Here is a 16,176-nt window from a genome sequence, read left to right on the forward strand (position 1 = left end):
ATTCACTGCTTTCCTCTGGCTCAGAGACTGGTTAACACCTAAGAATATTCTTTGAGAGGAAATGCTGCACTGACAGTCAGTTGTCTACCACAGTAGGCTCCCACCACAGCCTTCATGTTACTATGTTCCTCCAAACTGCCAAATCTCATCTTCTCTGAGTTTCAAGTGCCTATGTTTATTGTGGTATAAGCTTACTAAAAAGAATAAGACTGCTAATTGACCGTCACGATGTCCATGTAATTAAACTGCTTGTGTAACTGTAACTTACCCCCCCTTCATCAGATTCCCAAAGCCAGCAACATGTGCCACTACAAACACTTCCCCAGCAGATGGAGGAGCTGGAATACAGGAGCTGACCCACACAGGTGGGAAAGCAGAGCCCCTGCTGCTTGAAACAAACTGTTCAGAACTTAACATAATCTTGAGCATGCACACAAAAATTGAAGCTCAGAAGAGGGAAGTAGAACTTCAGTCATCAACTTGAACAGGAGTTTGACATCCAAGTACCCAGAATGCTTTGAATACTTTAACCTAAGGCAAAGTGTGTTTCTAAATTCATCTTTTAACTTCATTTCTGTTTCCATTAATTCTCTCCCGGTGCTTTTACTGCTGCCCAAATAACCTCCCATCCATGCATTCTTTCTGAAATTTGGTTGCATGCTTGTTACCCTGACAATGCTTAAAATGGAAATAGTGCTGCCCATTTGCTTTGCTTCATTTGAACGGTTACTTTAAGCTGTCAAATCCCCTTCACCTCTCAACTGCCCTCCTGAAGTCACATTCCTCAGCTATGCAAAGTATTTTGGGAAGAGGAAAGTTAGCCATTTAAGAAAAAAAAACCCTCTTCCCATTTCTCGGCCATATAACATGGAGTACAACCAATTATTGAGCAATAAAGTGTTATTCATGAGGTTTCTGAAGACCAGCTCAGTGAGATATTCCTTCCTCTTTCTAAAAGACTTTCATCTATTGTGAAATAGTTCAACACATGGCTCAGATCCAATGATAGACCTTCACTTGCCACCAAAGGGCTTCTTCAGCCTTAACATTGACTGAAATAAAGGGGATGTCCTCACTTTTGAGCTGCCAGCCTCAGTCTCTCTGCAGCCAGACAGACCCACCCTGCCCAGTTCTAACACACATCCAGGCCAGAAGGAGTGAGGTTTCTACTTGGTGTCAAATGTGAACAAAATAACAGATTATAAGAGAATTTACCAATTAATTCTGCAAGTTAAATCTTCCTGTCAAACCTCCCCAGAATAGACCGAGCTGGCAGCATTTACTGTACCAGTATCCAGGCAAAACTGTCACTGTCACTGTCACCCTTCCTGCTGCTTTCACAGGTGACAGTGCAGAACCGTGAAATTAAGAATGCTAACACAGAGACAAATAATGGAGAAAGACTATGCTGAAAATTCAGATGCTAATAGCAAATGAAAAGCCTTTATATTTAGCATAAGCCTCCCATAATTCTAATGTAGCAATACAATAAAAGACACAGGATTCTTGAACACTAAGAATATTTGAGGACTTTCTACTATCTCATTCCCCAGTGAATTCGATTCTGTTTCCTCACAAGATTATTTGTTTACATCCTGCCATTAATAACAAAAATAGTAATAGAGGAATTATTGGCTAATTTTTACCTCTGATCATACCTTCTCCTCCCATATCCCTTTTTTTTTTAAATACTCTCATTCAGTTTCATAGGCAAAAAGGAACTAAAGTGAAGATCAAGAATACATTACAGGGTTCAATTTCTAAATTACTTTTTTAGATTCCATGGTTTAACAACTTCAAATTATAAAAATAATTAACGAGATGATGAGCCCTTCACAGGCTCAGCTGAGTCCCATATGGCACAACAGTGCTGGCAGAATACACGGGAATTCAGATCACAGATCCTCAGAGACCTACAATAAAGTTATATGCAAATGTTAACAGTCTCCAGGCAAATTAATAATGAAAGAAAATGCATAAAATACAGGCTACCACCACAAGAGCCTTCCAGAAAACAGAGATGAGTAGAAAATACCAAAGCAATTCAGCATCTGTTGACTCAGCCACTACTGATGAGAATCAACTTCCCACACAAAACTTGTCAGCAACAGTCAGTGAAACCCTCAGTTAATGACACTAAACAAACATCCCTGATTATATATGGAACACGGGACACCAACCTTTCCCTTCCTGCAGCAGAGACAAGGAGCACTCACAGCACCATGGAGCACAGAGGGATGGGGCAGGGAGACCATCTCTGCCTGCTTTACACTCAAATGATGCTGTGGCTTCACTGTTGTCTTCTGACTGAACCTTTCCATTCCCCCACACATCCGGTTCTTGTTAACAAAGCTATTTATGATCACGTGTGTTTGTCATGCAGATCACCTCTTCAGCCACACGTGCTTAATTTCATCTTGCCCTTCAAGTATTAAATACATTTCCCCCAACCTTTCACTAGGATGCCTAAACAGGCATGACTTCTGCTTGAGCTGAATAATAAATAAATAGCCCAGAGAAAAAAGCCATCTTACTTGCCCACCTCCACCTTCCTTTTATTGCCATCCCCTAAACACATTTTCCCATAAAGCCCTCAAGGTTTACTATTCTATCTCTTCCATTCACCTGGGAACTTGATCTAGTTAGGAGAACAGAGAAACAAAGACAAGATTCTTTGCTGCATCATTAGGGAACTGAATATTTCAAACATGTGTGAAGGGGAATTGACAAAAAGCAAGAGTGGAAACAGACTATGTTTTAGGTTGAAATACCTTTTATATTGCTAGATAAACTCACTTCTAATTGTCCAGCTTATTGCAATAGACATTATGAATAAAGCAGTTTCTGGGTTATGTTTCAGCCTTGAAACGCTTACCCTCCTCAGCATTTTGCTGAAGCTGGAAAGCAAAGTAAGTTCTAATATTTATGCCAGTTTTAATTTGGATAGAAAATAACACTGTCCCAGTATAACACCAAGGCCCTTTGCACAGCCTTGTAATTGCTTCTGAGACCAACCACACTCATCCCCACCCCAAAAACCACCTTCCACAAACTCAAGAGTGATCCCTCCTGCTAATTAATCCAGGGTGCTGTCCCACAGGCAATTTTTGACCATACCTTAACCCTACCTGGATAAAAACCTGACTTAATTCAAACAAGAAGCACTTCTGAGAAAAGCCATGAGCAGCTGGCACAAAGGCCAGCACCTGGAGAGCAACATGAATATTCCAGCTGCTTTGAGGCACAGCCAGTCCTGGGAGTACAACCAGATCATCAGGGCTGACAGGGAACCAATTTGATTGCAACATCTCACAGAAAGATCCACCTACAGCAGAGCTGCACAGGAACATCCCCCACTAATAAAAGGGGTGAGCTTTGTACCGGTGAAGGTTAAACCTCCTTGGAGAGAAGGTGCACAACACCAGACTAAAACACAGCACAGGGTTACGGCAGTGAACAGCAGCAAAGCCAACAGCAAGCTCCCAAAGCAGGGCTGGGAGACTGAGAGTGGCTTTCTGGGCAGCAGCACAGAGCAACAGGTCGGCAAGAGGACACCTCAGCCTGCTGGAGAGGTCACTGGGAGTACAGCCACACTCCTGCCGTGGTGACCCACTTTAACACCTATTATGGAAGCCGTGCAAAACCCAGCACGTGGTTCACGGGGAGAAGCTTCCTGGTGTGAGTACAACCCGTGTCACCGACTGCCGAGGCATTCACACACTCACACATGCTCTCAGTGCCTCAATGTCTGGTTCTCCCTGCTGATAGCTTAAACTGTGAAATGAAACTGCTCCTTTGGCAGCAGCCAGAAGGCTCTGAGTCAGAGGCCACAAAAGCAGTAGAGATCCAAGAGCAGGTGATCTTGCAAGAAACTTCCTGGTCTTGCCCCAAGGGTTGCTCTTACCACTGCAGCAAAGAGCCTTCCTCAGCAGAGCTCAAATCCTCTACCTCTGCCATCCCGGTGTCAAAGCAAACCTCCTCCTCCTGTTATATCCCGCAAAGGATGTGGTAAAGCAGAACTTGTAGTCCCCCCATAGCAACAGGACAAGTAACTGTGCTAACAAAGCAGCCAGAAAGGAAGGTGACAGAGAGGATGTTCAGTTCAAGAGAGGATGTGGTTGCTGGGACTGCAGCAGCTCAGAAAGATGCTGAAAGAAGTAAGATAACAGGGAGGAGTGATTAATTCTGGGGAGTAGGAAGGCAGGAGGATGTGATCAGTTCAGCTGCAGCAGGACAGAGCTGATGAGCAACAGGTGATTAAGAGAAAATGCAACTGAGCCAAATTCTAGATAGTGAGGGACAAATAAGACTATCCTTTGTTTTCTTGGAACAAGGGAGTTCTTGATGATAAATTATGTAGGTTACATGTCCTGGCAGCCTGGACAGAAGCACATCCAGCATGGAGCATTAGGTGCTATTTTGGTTTTATTCAAACCTGAAAAGGCCACACTGAGGCAGCACCTGCTGTTATCAGTGGGAGATCCTTCTAAAGATAGTGTTGCATCTCTTGAAAGAGGAAATGTGCTTCTTAGAGGTGTCACAGTTTCATGCTCTTGAAAATGAATTTTATATAGCTCTCTTTGAATGAGGAAAAGGCAAGGCTCAAAAATCACCATTTGCAATGTCCAAGGACACTTTTCATAGATGGCCATGATGCAGCAGCGACTCATTTCCTTCAAATAAATTTATACACTTTGAGGTTTGAGGCACTGCATGACTTTGCCACAATGAGAACCATCTGACACGAGCAGCCCATTCAGAAAGGAACGTTTCTTTTCAAACCTGCAATTCTGCTTATAAAACACACTCAAGGAAACCCCAGAACAGGACACAGTTTTGTTTCAAAATACATTATAATGTGCAAATTATAACCCAGTATGTAAGAAAGCTCTTAAAGAACAAGATAATAAGAGAGGAACTTCAACTATTGCCAGATGTTAAGTCAGACTATTTTTATTGAAGGACTGAATGCATTTCAACTTTTTTATGCACTTGTTCCGTTATTTAAATTGAAGACAAACATGCTCATGCTGCTTCTTTTGGTGATTCTAGTGCAATTCAACTGATTTAAGTGAACCTATTTGTACCAGGTATAAGGATAAACAGCAGAATCTAGACTTTAAAATCCAGACTCATTAGCTAAGCAAAGGCTCATAACTACTAAAATCTACCGGGGCCAGAGAGATGATGCATCTCTACCATTAGCATTCATTATACCCACAAAACTCATTTAGGAAAAAAAAAAAAAAAAAAAAAAAAAAAGAAACAAAAACCAAAGAAACAAAACAAAGCAATGCTAACCTCCTCCTCCTGCTCATCCTAGGGGAACAGGAATGGGATAAAGATTTGGGTTTTGCTGACAGTATCCAGAGCTGCAGCCTGAAAGCTGCAAGGACCCACAGGGATGCACTGTTCCGTGCATTATAAACAAGAGCTTTGAAAATGAGCAGATCCTCCTGGTTTGTGGGGCTCTGCTGCTGGGAGGGTATAAACCTTGAGCTGCAGCAGAGCTCCAGATCCGAACTGCCTCCCTCAGGACTTGCAGCATGGTAACAATACCAAATATATGCTGCTGCTGTTGTTCCAGGAAGGTTTTTCAGTTGACAAATGTTGCAACTTTTCACTGTTCCCCAGCACCATCCCACTTCCCTGATTTAATACACACCCACTTCGTTTCTTCTGAAATTGTTTGAACAAATGCAATTTTAGAACTAATTCCCAGTAAATCTTTTGCTGTCTGGCCACATCTTGGATTAACTGTTGACTGATTTTCATCCTCTTTTTTTTTTTTTTTTTTTTCTTTCCCAGTCTGCAAAGCTCTCCCTTAATAATACCAGCTGTTAAAACAAAGATCAACAAGAGCTCTTGCCCACGGTTTCCCCTTTGGGCAGCTGTGTACTGATTATTAAAAATGAGCCATAGAGTGTTCCTGCTTATTGCATGGCATGGACAACTACAATAGAAAGCCAAACGAGCCTGCTGATCCATTTAAAAGAACACACAGAGAAAAGGCAGTTCTGCCCTCTTACCCAAAACCATACTGAATCAAAACAGCAGAGTCTTATCCACAAGAACAGTACTTCAAACTGTAGCAGTCTGTGGGAATGGTTTTTTTGGGGGGAAATTGGCTTTTTGCCCAACTTCATCACAAACCAATGCCATACTGGTTTCACCATGTAGAATACCCAAATTGTTTCATGCATCCTCAAAGTCAAAATTTCTTCATTAGTATCAAACCTTTTTGAATTCAGTTCAGGATTCAGTTTGGAACACACAGTTGGAGTTCAGGAAAGGGTTTTGAGGAGATTAATTTGATTTTTTTTTTAATATCATCACCACTTAAAAATAATCAGTGACATGTTACACTTTGCAAATAAGAGTCCTTGGTCTCCCTCTATCAAAACTACCCCCAAAAGATAACAGTTAAAAAAACCAGCAAAGGTCTCACCAGGTATGCCTGGTATTCTCAACAGCAAAACTTCTAATCTCCAGTAAATAAATCCCCTGGTGGGTGTAGAACTGGGCACGTGTGCAAAGCTCTTTTCTACACACGTTAATGCAAAGATGTATTTATTCACTAAACACAACAGCCTTTACTCCTGACACTCCTTTTCATCTCCTCCCCTGGCTCTGAAGCCAGAACTGACCAAACCCAAGTGCAGGTACCGTGTCCTTCCAGGATGTTTATGCAGACGCTTGGAAAAGAAAAATGTTGCACAAATCACTAATTCTACTTAGCTTGAGGCTGACTCCTGGAATCACTGGAGCAATGGCAATAACTAGGGTTAAAAAAATAACCCCCCTCACTTCAGAGTGTTCCAAACTGTTCCCTAAAGTTCAAAAGAAAAGTGAAGATGTGAACTGACTGTTCCCTCCTCTCATTTCCAAATTAAATGGAACAAACTGCTGAAAAACTTCTTTGTAGATGGGGTTCAAAAAGCATTTAAATACCTTAAATACCATGACATGATAAATACAGTCATAGCTTTTTCAAGAGCCACTTCACACTTAAGACCAAATAAGATTGCTGCTATGCCCGAAGTATTTCTATCCACCATTGCATTCCATTTTTAACCCAGAAATTAAATTAGGTGCTTCCACTCTGATCCAAGAAATAGTGAAGTTTCCAGAACAGGAAGATTATCAGAGATATATGCAACTCAAAAATCTAATGCAATGGATAGAACAACAATGTGCATAACATTTAAAATGTCTGCAAAAAACTAAGTTGGTCACTTCAAAACATGTCAACAAACTCTGTTCAAAGTGCATTTCATGATTCAGAATTATCTATGCATACACTTCACTCTGTGGAGTAGAGTGAAACTACATTGGCAAAAAATGGATAAATTCTGGAACCAGGCCACAAATATAAGCTAAGAGCCAAAAGAAAGCTGCAGAGACTCTATGCCTTAAATCCATCCATTAGGTTTCTCACACAGCTTTTTTTTTTTTATTACAGTAAGACCTGGCCCTTACTGTAGCTGTAAAAATGGCAACCAAGACAGTCCTCTAACATCCTATCCTGTCATACATTTTTCTTTTACCCAACACCTTTCTCCTCTCAGTTTTTTCCTGATAAACATTCAGGGAAGAGCTTAACACCAGCTGCATCTGCACTCTGCCATGTCCTACAGTCGGGACATTTATCTCAATTTTGACAAAAACATTGTTTCAGTCTGATCCCACTTGCATAAAATATTCAGACTTTAAGCTGATACTCACCATGCTTCTCCTCTACAAAGGGCATCACCTGTACAGCCATAGAATTATCAAGCTAAAATATGGTCAGACCAAAACTAATGCGGCAACTCTATCACAGACATCTTGCCAAGGATCAGAAACATTCACCTGTGCAGCAAAGCATGAATTGCTATTGATAATAATTCTTCAATTACTTCAGTCTCTTATCCTTTGGGGGAATAGAGCACAGCTTCCCATTCTCACATGCTCACTTCTGTGACATTTCTATGAAGTTTATCCTCAGGTAACAACTCCCATTAACTATGGTGTGAACTCGTGTTACATCGAAGTTTAAATCTGAGGAAAAGTAATCGCATTTCCCTTAACTGAATAATCACTGTACAAAGCCTCTCAAACTCCACTGGGTCTCCCCCTTCTCCCAAGAGAAGCCTCTCTCAGCTCTCAGTACTAAGACTGCAGCAAAACTAAATGAATGCATCAAAGTAGGTGGAATAAGAAGGGGGAAACATTGTGCAAAATGCTGACCCACCAGAAGCATACAAAGCATTTGTTCAGTGGTGACAATGAATAGTTTAATCTGAGGCAAATTACCAAACAAACATCAATTAAATTACATGCTAGGCTACAAGAGAAAGTTCTCCCACACACATTTCAGGTTTGCAGAGTCAATAGAGCAGCACAATGCACCCTGGCTTGTGACGGAGTCATCCCTCCCTCAGGGATACTTGACATTCTCCAAGGGACATATGACAGTTGCAAGAATCTAAAGAGAAAGAGGTAAAATTTAACTCCATCGCACTAAACAAACATTCACACAAGAAGGCTAAAGAGATCACGTGCCACCAAGCCTTGTAAAATGCAAGAAATTGAGGTTCCTACCCCATAAATGATGCTCATGAAAGGTGCAGAACTAGAGTTTAGAGCGCAATTGTCTCTACCATCCACCAATTTGAAGGGCCTGAGCACCTGATCAGAGAGCATTTAAAGCAAATTGTAGCAGCAGCAAACACTCCCCAGCCTAACAGCAGCCTCCTTGTGCTAAGTGCTGCCTTTTCTCCAACACATCCAGAACTGGGCCCAGGTCAGAGAAATCAGAGACACGTGGGGAACCACAGCGAGGCGAGCGAGGCTCGGTGGTTTGCTGGCTGTGCCACAAGGATGCTGCAGGACGGCCACACTCCCAGCCCCAGCAGACAAAGCCCAAGTTCACTGTGCTGACCATAGTGTGCCAGCCAAGACAACCTAAAATTACAGCTTCTAGAAAGTAGGGCAGCTACAGACTGTCCAAACCTTTTGGTCTGGCTCCTGGCTCCCTTTCTCTCAAAGAAAAACAGTCAGAATATTTTATGGAAATAAATCAACAATTACAGTTTCTTTTGACCAATATGGCTTGGAAACCTAAGCATTAGGAATGAACGACATTTTGCCATCCTGAGCTAGAAGAGCAACATCCTTTGATCCTTTAAGTAAGGACTGCTTCCCTCAGCAAGGATATTCTGCTCCTAAGCTGGATAGGCAAGTCTAGCTGAGCAAAAGGGGTAATCCAGTTTTCTTCTGACAACAATCTCATTGCCTTAGATTTCAAAAACACGTGAACATTTTATAAGTCATGCTATAACAGTGATGATATCATGATACAGATTTCAAGCTTTCACTGCACTTGAAGAAATATCTTTACAATACTAACAGAAATCAGCAAACAGCTCCTATTAATATTATATATTAATACAGTTTTCCAACAAAGTTGTGAAGAAAATCACTACCCACTTTAAAGTGCTCATTGGAGCCAAGATTAAAAACCACACTTGGTTCACACCGGTCTGACCACTGACCTCTGCTCACCCCATCTTCTAGAACTACACATTTGCCTAAATCCAGGAGCAGTGAAACAAGGGCCAGCATGAGCACTGGATTTTTTAGCTCTCACTAAAATGTTTGGCTTCATCCTCTAAATAAAATCATCTACTTCAAGACCTTGAAAATTAACTTCTGAAGTTTTAAACTTTTTGTAGTTTTTGACAACAATTCATATCCTTCTCCACCGGCCAGGCAGAATATTGGCTTTGAGGAAGGAGGGTGTTGGCTCACCTAAGACAAAAAAAAAAAAATGGTTTACTGTCATATCAGTTCTTCTCTGGCATTTAAATATTAACTTAAAATGAAATTGAAAATACACATAAAATCAGGTTGAGGCTGCATCCAGCCTTGTTAAAACCACATTATGTTAGTTTACCTAACTGCAAACGCAAATATTTTTTCAACATAAATCCTATGCATAAAACCATGCAATAAACGTATCCATTAGCATCCAGATAAAGGCATTAATAGGAGGCTCATATAATCAACTATACAGTAAAATCTAGAGCACAATTGAGCTCCAAGACAATTAATACTACCAGGAAAAGCTCTTACTAACATTCCTAAGCCCAGGACAGCACAACCTTTCTGAAATGCAGATCTCCAAATTCTTTATAAAGCTGGTAAGGCTACGGCAAGCAGACAAGAATTTAAAACTCTCTTTTAAGGAGTTTAGAGCCAACAGAGCTCCTGGCATTTTAGTGCCATTGCAGGCTCTTGTAACACTGCAGGCATTTAGAAGCCCCAGCAAATTAACATGCTGCACCAACTCATTTGGTGAACAATCTCATTCAGATCTTAAGCTGCTTGTCCGGGGTTCTGAATGTGTGAGCAGGCTGAAAAAATCTGAGGCGCCGCAGATATTTCCTGAAAGGGTGCTACAGTTTTTCAAGTGTAAAGCTGCTTGCTGTACTTTGGACTGGTTACTGGGACAGCAATAAAAAGCATTCTTGTGTCTTGAGGGCAAACAAAACCAAGACCACCACACCACATACATCATGATGTGCTTAGTCAAAGGACTAACACAAACCATGGTTAAATGTTATTAAAATCTTCATCATGGAGACCTGCTGAAAAAGTTTGCGTCATTGTGACAGCACAGTGTGTGTTACAGGAATATTTCTTAATTAATTGGTTTGTTAGGACTCTGTAATAGCAAAGTATGCTGCTCACAGAGCACATGGGGTGGAAGTTTGTGACTAAAACTATAGATATGTCATCCTGATTCCTCCCCTTCTCACATTCCTGGAAAATCAAGTGGAAGGCTACCACAACACCACCAACAAATAAACACAGGGAATGCTTACACTACAACCTGCTCCTTGTGTTTTCCTATCACAGCAATAACAAACCATGAAGCATCAAGGGGATGGCAAGCACAGCGCTGCTCTTTTCTGTCACTGTTGTGGGAGGAAGTCTAACAAATGCTTGTCATTTCCAGAAAGTAATGGATTCCCCAACTCTGGCATAAACAGTGCCCACAAATTGCACACAAATCTGTCACAAATTCACTTCTTCCCAAGAAGAATGATTCTCCATTTAACATCAGCAGCTGATAACACAGCACTAACATCAACCACAGGCAGTTCACAGATGACAGTGCTGCAAACAGCAGAGCAGTACTGACATCTTGCAAGAGAGCCATAAATTTAGGTCAGCTCATTGCTGTTCAACAGAGGAACATGAGACAACGTGATGTGCAGAGTAAGTTGCTGGTCACTTGGGCTCACTGTTTCCTGCAGCAAGAGAAAAACTGCAGCCCACTTTCAGTGCAACTTCCGCAAACTTCCTGCAACTGGACAAGCCTGCAAGGTGGAGACTGGGTCATTGCATTCAGGAAACAGAATCTCCCTTTCTGGTAACATCCACTGGATTCACAGTGCAACAGCCTCCAAAGAGAGACGAAGCTGCTTCCTACATTAATTTTGCACAGGGCCATGTAGGGCACCTCACAATCACATCTTTAAGGAGTAATTCACTCCTCAAATGAAAAGAAAACACACATTCCATCCTCCCTTTATCAAGGATGTGTGAATATCGCCCACACACAACTTCAGAAGTCTAGATTGGGAGGGTTTTAAACAGATGACATTAAATATTGATGCTGTATTTCATTTTTTGCATGACTATTTATTTGAAGAGAATTAATTAGTACATTGAAAAAACTCTTTAAAATGTGGCTGTCAGACATACACACTTTTTATAACATCCAGGGAACTCTGTAATACCTAAAATAAACTGTACTATCAACTGCTATATTGCTTTTCAATATGAGAAGATACAATAAAATAGATACCCTCTATTTGACTTTCTAGGTTTGTCCCAGACTACAGTAACTATTCAGTAGTTAAAATTCCAAAACACAGAAGAACTTTCATAACAAATGTGGGCACAAGAGAAATGGCCTTATTTTACCCCACACCAGAAGAGTCATGTGATGGGAGAGGTTGAGGATTTCACATCCTTGAGTGTCTCATGCTCCATCCTTCCAATCTTTCTTGTCTTTAATTCGTGTCATATAATTTGCAAGACTGGGACCATCAGTGCCTGGATTGCACAGTGCCTACCCAGCACAAGGGGATGGAATCTCCAGCAAAAATGGCTGCCAACACACCCAAGTTCATGAAACAAATAAATATTTAAATGGAAAAAAAAAAACCAAACCCAAGGGACTTCTGAAACAGTGCAATACTTCAAGCACTGCACTTACTAAATAAAAGCAGAAACCCAAGCATTACAAGGACTGACATCCTAAAAATGACACTGAGGCATTCCTCAAAAATCTTGCTAGATGGACTTCCAAATAACTTATTACTGAAATGAGATGGTTCTAGCCATTTACTCAAAAGTGAAATATATTAAAGGGCGAGTTCTTATTCTTGTGGAAGAGACACCTAGCTTTGGATATTACGGTTTATCGGAGCAAATGAAAACTCATCACCTCAAGACACATCTCAAATTTTCAAATACCTTGCTGTTTTACTACATTGCCAAGTCACTATCAGCAAGTCTCTCCAGTGCCCTGGGTCTCCCAGAATAAGTTCTTCGCTGTTCCTATGACACTTGGTGTATTCAGGTGACCTACAGGACTCTTGCTAAATGTGACAATGTGACACTTCTGACATGGTGCTCAAGTCTGAGAGGTTATCACACTGCACTTTAAGAAACATCTTTGGAAACAAATGTTGCAAATTCTAAAGTACACGGTGATAAGATAAATCTTATGAGTAATGCAAGAAAGGCAAAACAAACTGGTTTGGAGAATAAATAATCTACGCATGGGAAGTAAGATTCATGGGGGGGACATGAGAAAATAATGGGATATTTAAAAAAAGGAACCTGCCCTGCTGCAGAACATTAGAAAAGTAAATTTTCTCTTTGGCAGAGGTCAAAACTAAGGTGTAAGGCATCTGCACAACAATATGTCAGCCCTCCTCTTCTTCCCCTTTCCCTCTTCCTCATAGCTATGCTTTGCTTACTTCAGATTTCATCCATTATAAGGCTGCAGCTCTGCCTGTTGGATTAAAGAGCTCTCAAACACGTAAGAAATGCTTTTGTTCGAAGAACAAACAGGAACCTCCTTTCCAACCTTTGACTTCAATGGGTCTGAGCTACTGATCTTCACACAGCAACTGGAGCTCCTGGGCTCAGTTCCCTGAATGTCCCATGACTCCCCAACCATTTTATAACACAGGGATAGACCAGTTGCTTGATGAGCAGTTGAATCATCTAAAAAATATGAAAGAGGATATTGACTTGAATCTTGGAGATGCTTTATCTGCCAAGCAGGGAAAGCAAGTTTGGCCTCTGAAACAGACTGATTCAGAGAGGAAGAGGAAAACAAATGTGTGTTTACCTACCTACAAAGAAGGCAGGGAAAGAAACAAAGAAAATTTCTCAAAAATTGACAAGAGCATCCCGTCCCACAGTAAGGACAATGAGGTCACTCAGCTCTCTATTGTTGTTCCAACGACAATACCTTCCACTTAAAATAGTTTTTGGTGGACCAACTCTGGTCCAAAGGTTGAGTCAAACCTGCTCCCAGCCAAGGAAGGGAAAATAAAGGGTTTGTTTTTCACAAACCCTGAAGTTCAAATTTATCTCTCCAAATTTTTGGCTGCAAATTCACGGTCCAAACTGGTGGGCCAACAACCACTAGGACCAGTGAAATTTATGTTATGGGAGAAGACTTAGACAGAGCAACTCTGAAGCCAGAGGCTCAAGATGACAGCACCAGCCAGTTTCCATCAGGGACATTCAAAATTCACAGACCCAACAAAGAGCCACCCTAAAACATTCCAGCTTTCATGAAGTCCTTGGGCCTTACGGATGTACTTGTAAAGGATTCCAGCATTCTGGAAAAATAAAATTACTGCTTACCTGACTTGGTCTGCATAGCGAGATGGACCTAGACCCAAGTGACTGAGAACTAAGAGCAAGGCAGAACAGCTGGCATGTGGGCTCCTCACTTTTATTTTCTGAGTACTTTTGTACATGAATGACATCCAAAATGATCAGTAAGCACATCTAACAAGGCTACTGACACTTTGTAGTTAGGTCTTGCTTCTGAGCACTTACTATACAGACTAAAGCTCAGTGATCATGTTTCATTCCTCCTCCAAGCTAAAGAAAAGTAAGATTCCAAATCAAGGTGAATGCAACCATGACATTTTTTATCCTTATGAAATTCACACAGATTATGGACTCTGAAAATGCAAACAAGCAAACACAATCTTAACATTTTGTAAAATAAAGACATAACACAATATGCATAAGATCCCACTTTTCCTCTGTAGTGATTGTTCAAGAAATGGTGTATTTCCTGGCTTTAGGATGCCTAATTCTACTAATTTGGTATTTGAGACCATACCTATTTTTGGATCAGCCATGAAACACATACACAAAGGATAGAAAAGTTCTAAAGGCAGTGCCATGAATAGAGCTGTATAGTTCATGCATCTTTTCTTTCCTAAGAGAATCTGAGCATTAAGCATTGCATCACACAAAGAAAATGTATTATGGTCCCCTTTTTAAGGGTGATTTGTGCCCGTGGCTTTTTTCTGTTACTTTTGGGTTCATCTTCTGATTATTTTCAAAATTCTCCTATCCACAAAAGCCTCTTGAAGTGCATTAGGGCTTACACACTAGTCCCAGACTGTTTAATTTAGCCCTAATACCTTGAGGAAGCTTCAGGATGGATTGTTGCTGTTGTGATTAAGGAATCAATCCCACCCCCCGCCAGGAAGGTTGGATGGATGCCTTGCCCCCAGAGGGGAATCAACACTGCTCCACTGCCCAGCAACTCCCAGACACCCTGTGTGCCCATCTATCCCAAATAAAAACCCCAAACACTTCATTCTTACATTCTAACTGTAAGAAGGGGGTCTGAATTTCCATTGTTTTGACATTTTTCAGTTGGTCAACTCTCCTAGTGTGGATTCTGGCTTTTGATTCCTCTGTCACTATTTCATTTCTATTTGCTCCCAGAGATTAACCCACAAGCAAACCATAGAAGACTACACCAAGTCAACAGCAGATGCAAACCAATAGAAATGTCTATAATTGTGTGCATGAAACCCATAAAAATCATGTAAAATGTTTTCTGACCTCTCTGTGAATGGAGCACACCATTCTGTCATGCTGTTCCCAACCATCAAATACTTCAACTCAACTGCTAACAGCCAAGTGAAATATTTATATTTGTATTGTTTAGCTCAGCAAAGGTTTTTGTTAGTGGAACAATTCAACACACTCCCTCAACCATTAAATGTTGGCACTGTGATACCTTTCTGTTCAAGACTAAGTATTTTCCAAGAGTGACAACTATGCAGAGACCCAGCCTCCAACGATGCCTAAATTAGGTGCGTGTGTTTCACAACAGCACATTTTCTCACAGAAATTGTCGCTTTCCAACAATTACAGCTTTCCTATTTCAAGATCGTTTTGTGTCAATCATACTGAACCTCTGGAAAAGGAGCTTTCAGCAGTTTTACACAGAATACAGGTATAAGGATGACGTAGACAAGAATCAGAATAGCAACCACAATGCAAAAATAAAACCAGCCCACAGTTATCTGGAGGAGGAGGTGGTGGGGAGATGCTCACACATGCCAGGAATGGATGCAAGCTCCTACCCCTTCCAGGCTGGTCTCCTGGGTTACTCCAATGAAGGACACATGCAGCCACACACACTTGATTTTATCTTTAAATAGAGCTGGAACCTAGCTAGCCCCCCCCCCCTTCCAAAAATAAGGCTGTAAATCCCCAGGGCACTGATTTAAACAGGCACCAAGTCACACATGTCATGTGAGATGCATTCTCACTAACTTAAGGGTCGGCTGGTGCAATTTTGAGTTTCAGGTAAAGCATGCAACCATAATCTGGGATGGTGGTCAGGCTGGCAGTACTTTGGGAGGATGGAGCCTCGGATCAGCTGATGATGGTGTCCTTGAGCAAAGCAGCAAAAGAATCCCTAACCAATATTTCTATCACTGACACATTTGCTTAGGAGTTGTTTTGCACAGCAAAAACTGAAGTAAAGCTGTGCAGTTTTTCGGCTTTTGCATGTTAACTTACACGCCAAAAGCATCCTGTGCGAAACCCAGATGTTTCACA

At 41.2% G+C, this 16,176-nt stretch overlaps 1 protein-coding gene across 12 annotated transcripts in view; it reads right to left on the reverse strand.

The window, feature by feature from the left end:
• The window catches only part of FNBP1 (formin binding protein 1), an 89,269-nt gene that overhangs the window by 63,742 nt on the left and 9,351 nt on the right, over positions 1–16,176 (reverse strand). For 5 of the 12 annotated variants that reach the window (XM_066201506.1, XM_066201502.1, XM_066201501.1 and 2 more), the window contains exon 1: positions 2,181–2,643. The exons of 1 other annotated variant lie outside the window; for it this stretch is intronic. In XM_066201506.1, coding sequence (XP_066057603.1) covers positions 2,181–2,333 — 153 coding nt within the window. In that variant the 5' untranslated portion in view covers positions 2,334–2,643. Of the gene's footprint in view, positions 1–2,180; positions 2,646–16,176 lie in introns of those variants that run through there. 6 more of the 12 variants (XM_066201500.1, XM_066201497.1, XM_066201505.1 and 3 more) reach the window with 3 other exon arrangements.

The sequence above is a fragment of the Chamaea fasciata genome, unplaced genomic scaffold (genome assembly GCF_029207755.1).
Source record: "Chamaea fasciata isolate MVZ Bird 193981 ecotype frontalis unplaced genomic scaffold, bChaFas1.0.hap1 SCAF_20, whole genome shotgun sequence".
In the NCBI taxonomy this organism is placed as follows: domain Eukaryota; kingdom Metazoa; phylum Chordata; class Aves; order Passeriformes; family Sylviidae; genus Chamaea; species Chamaea fasciata.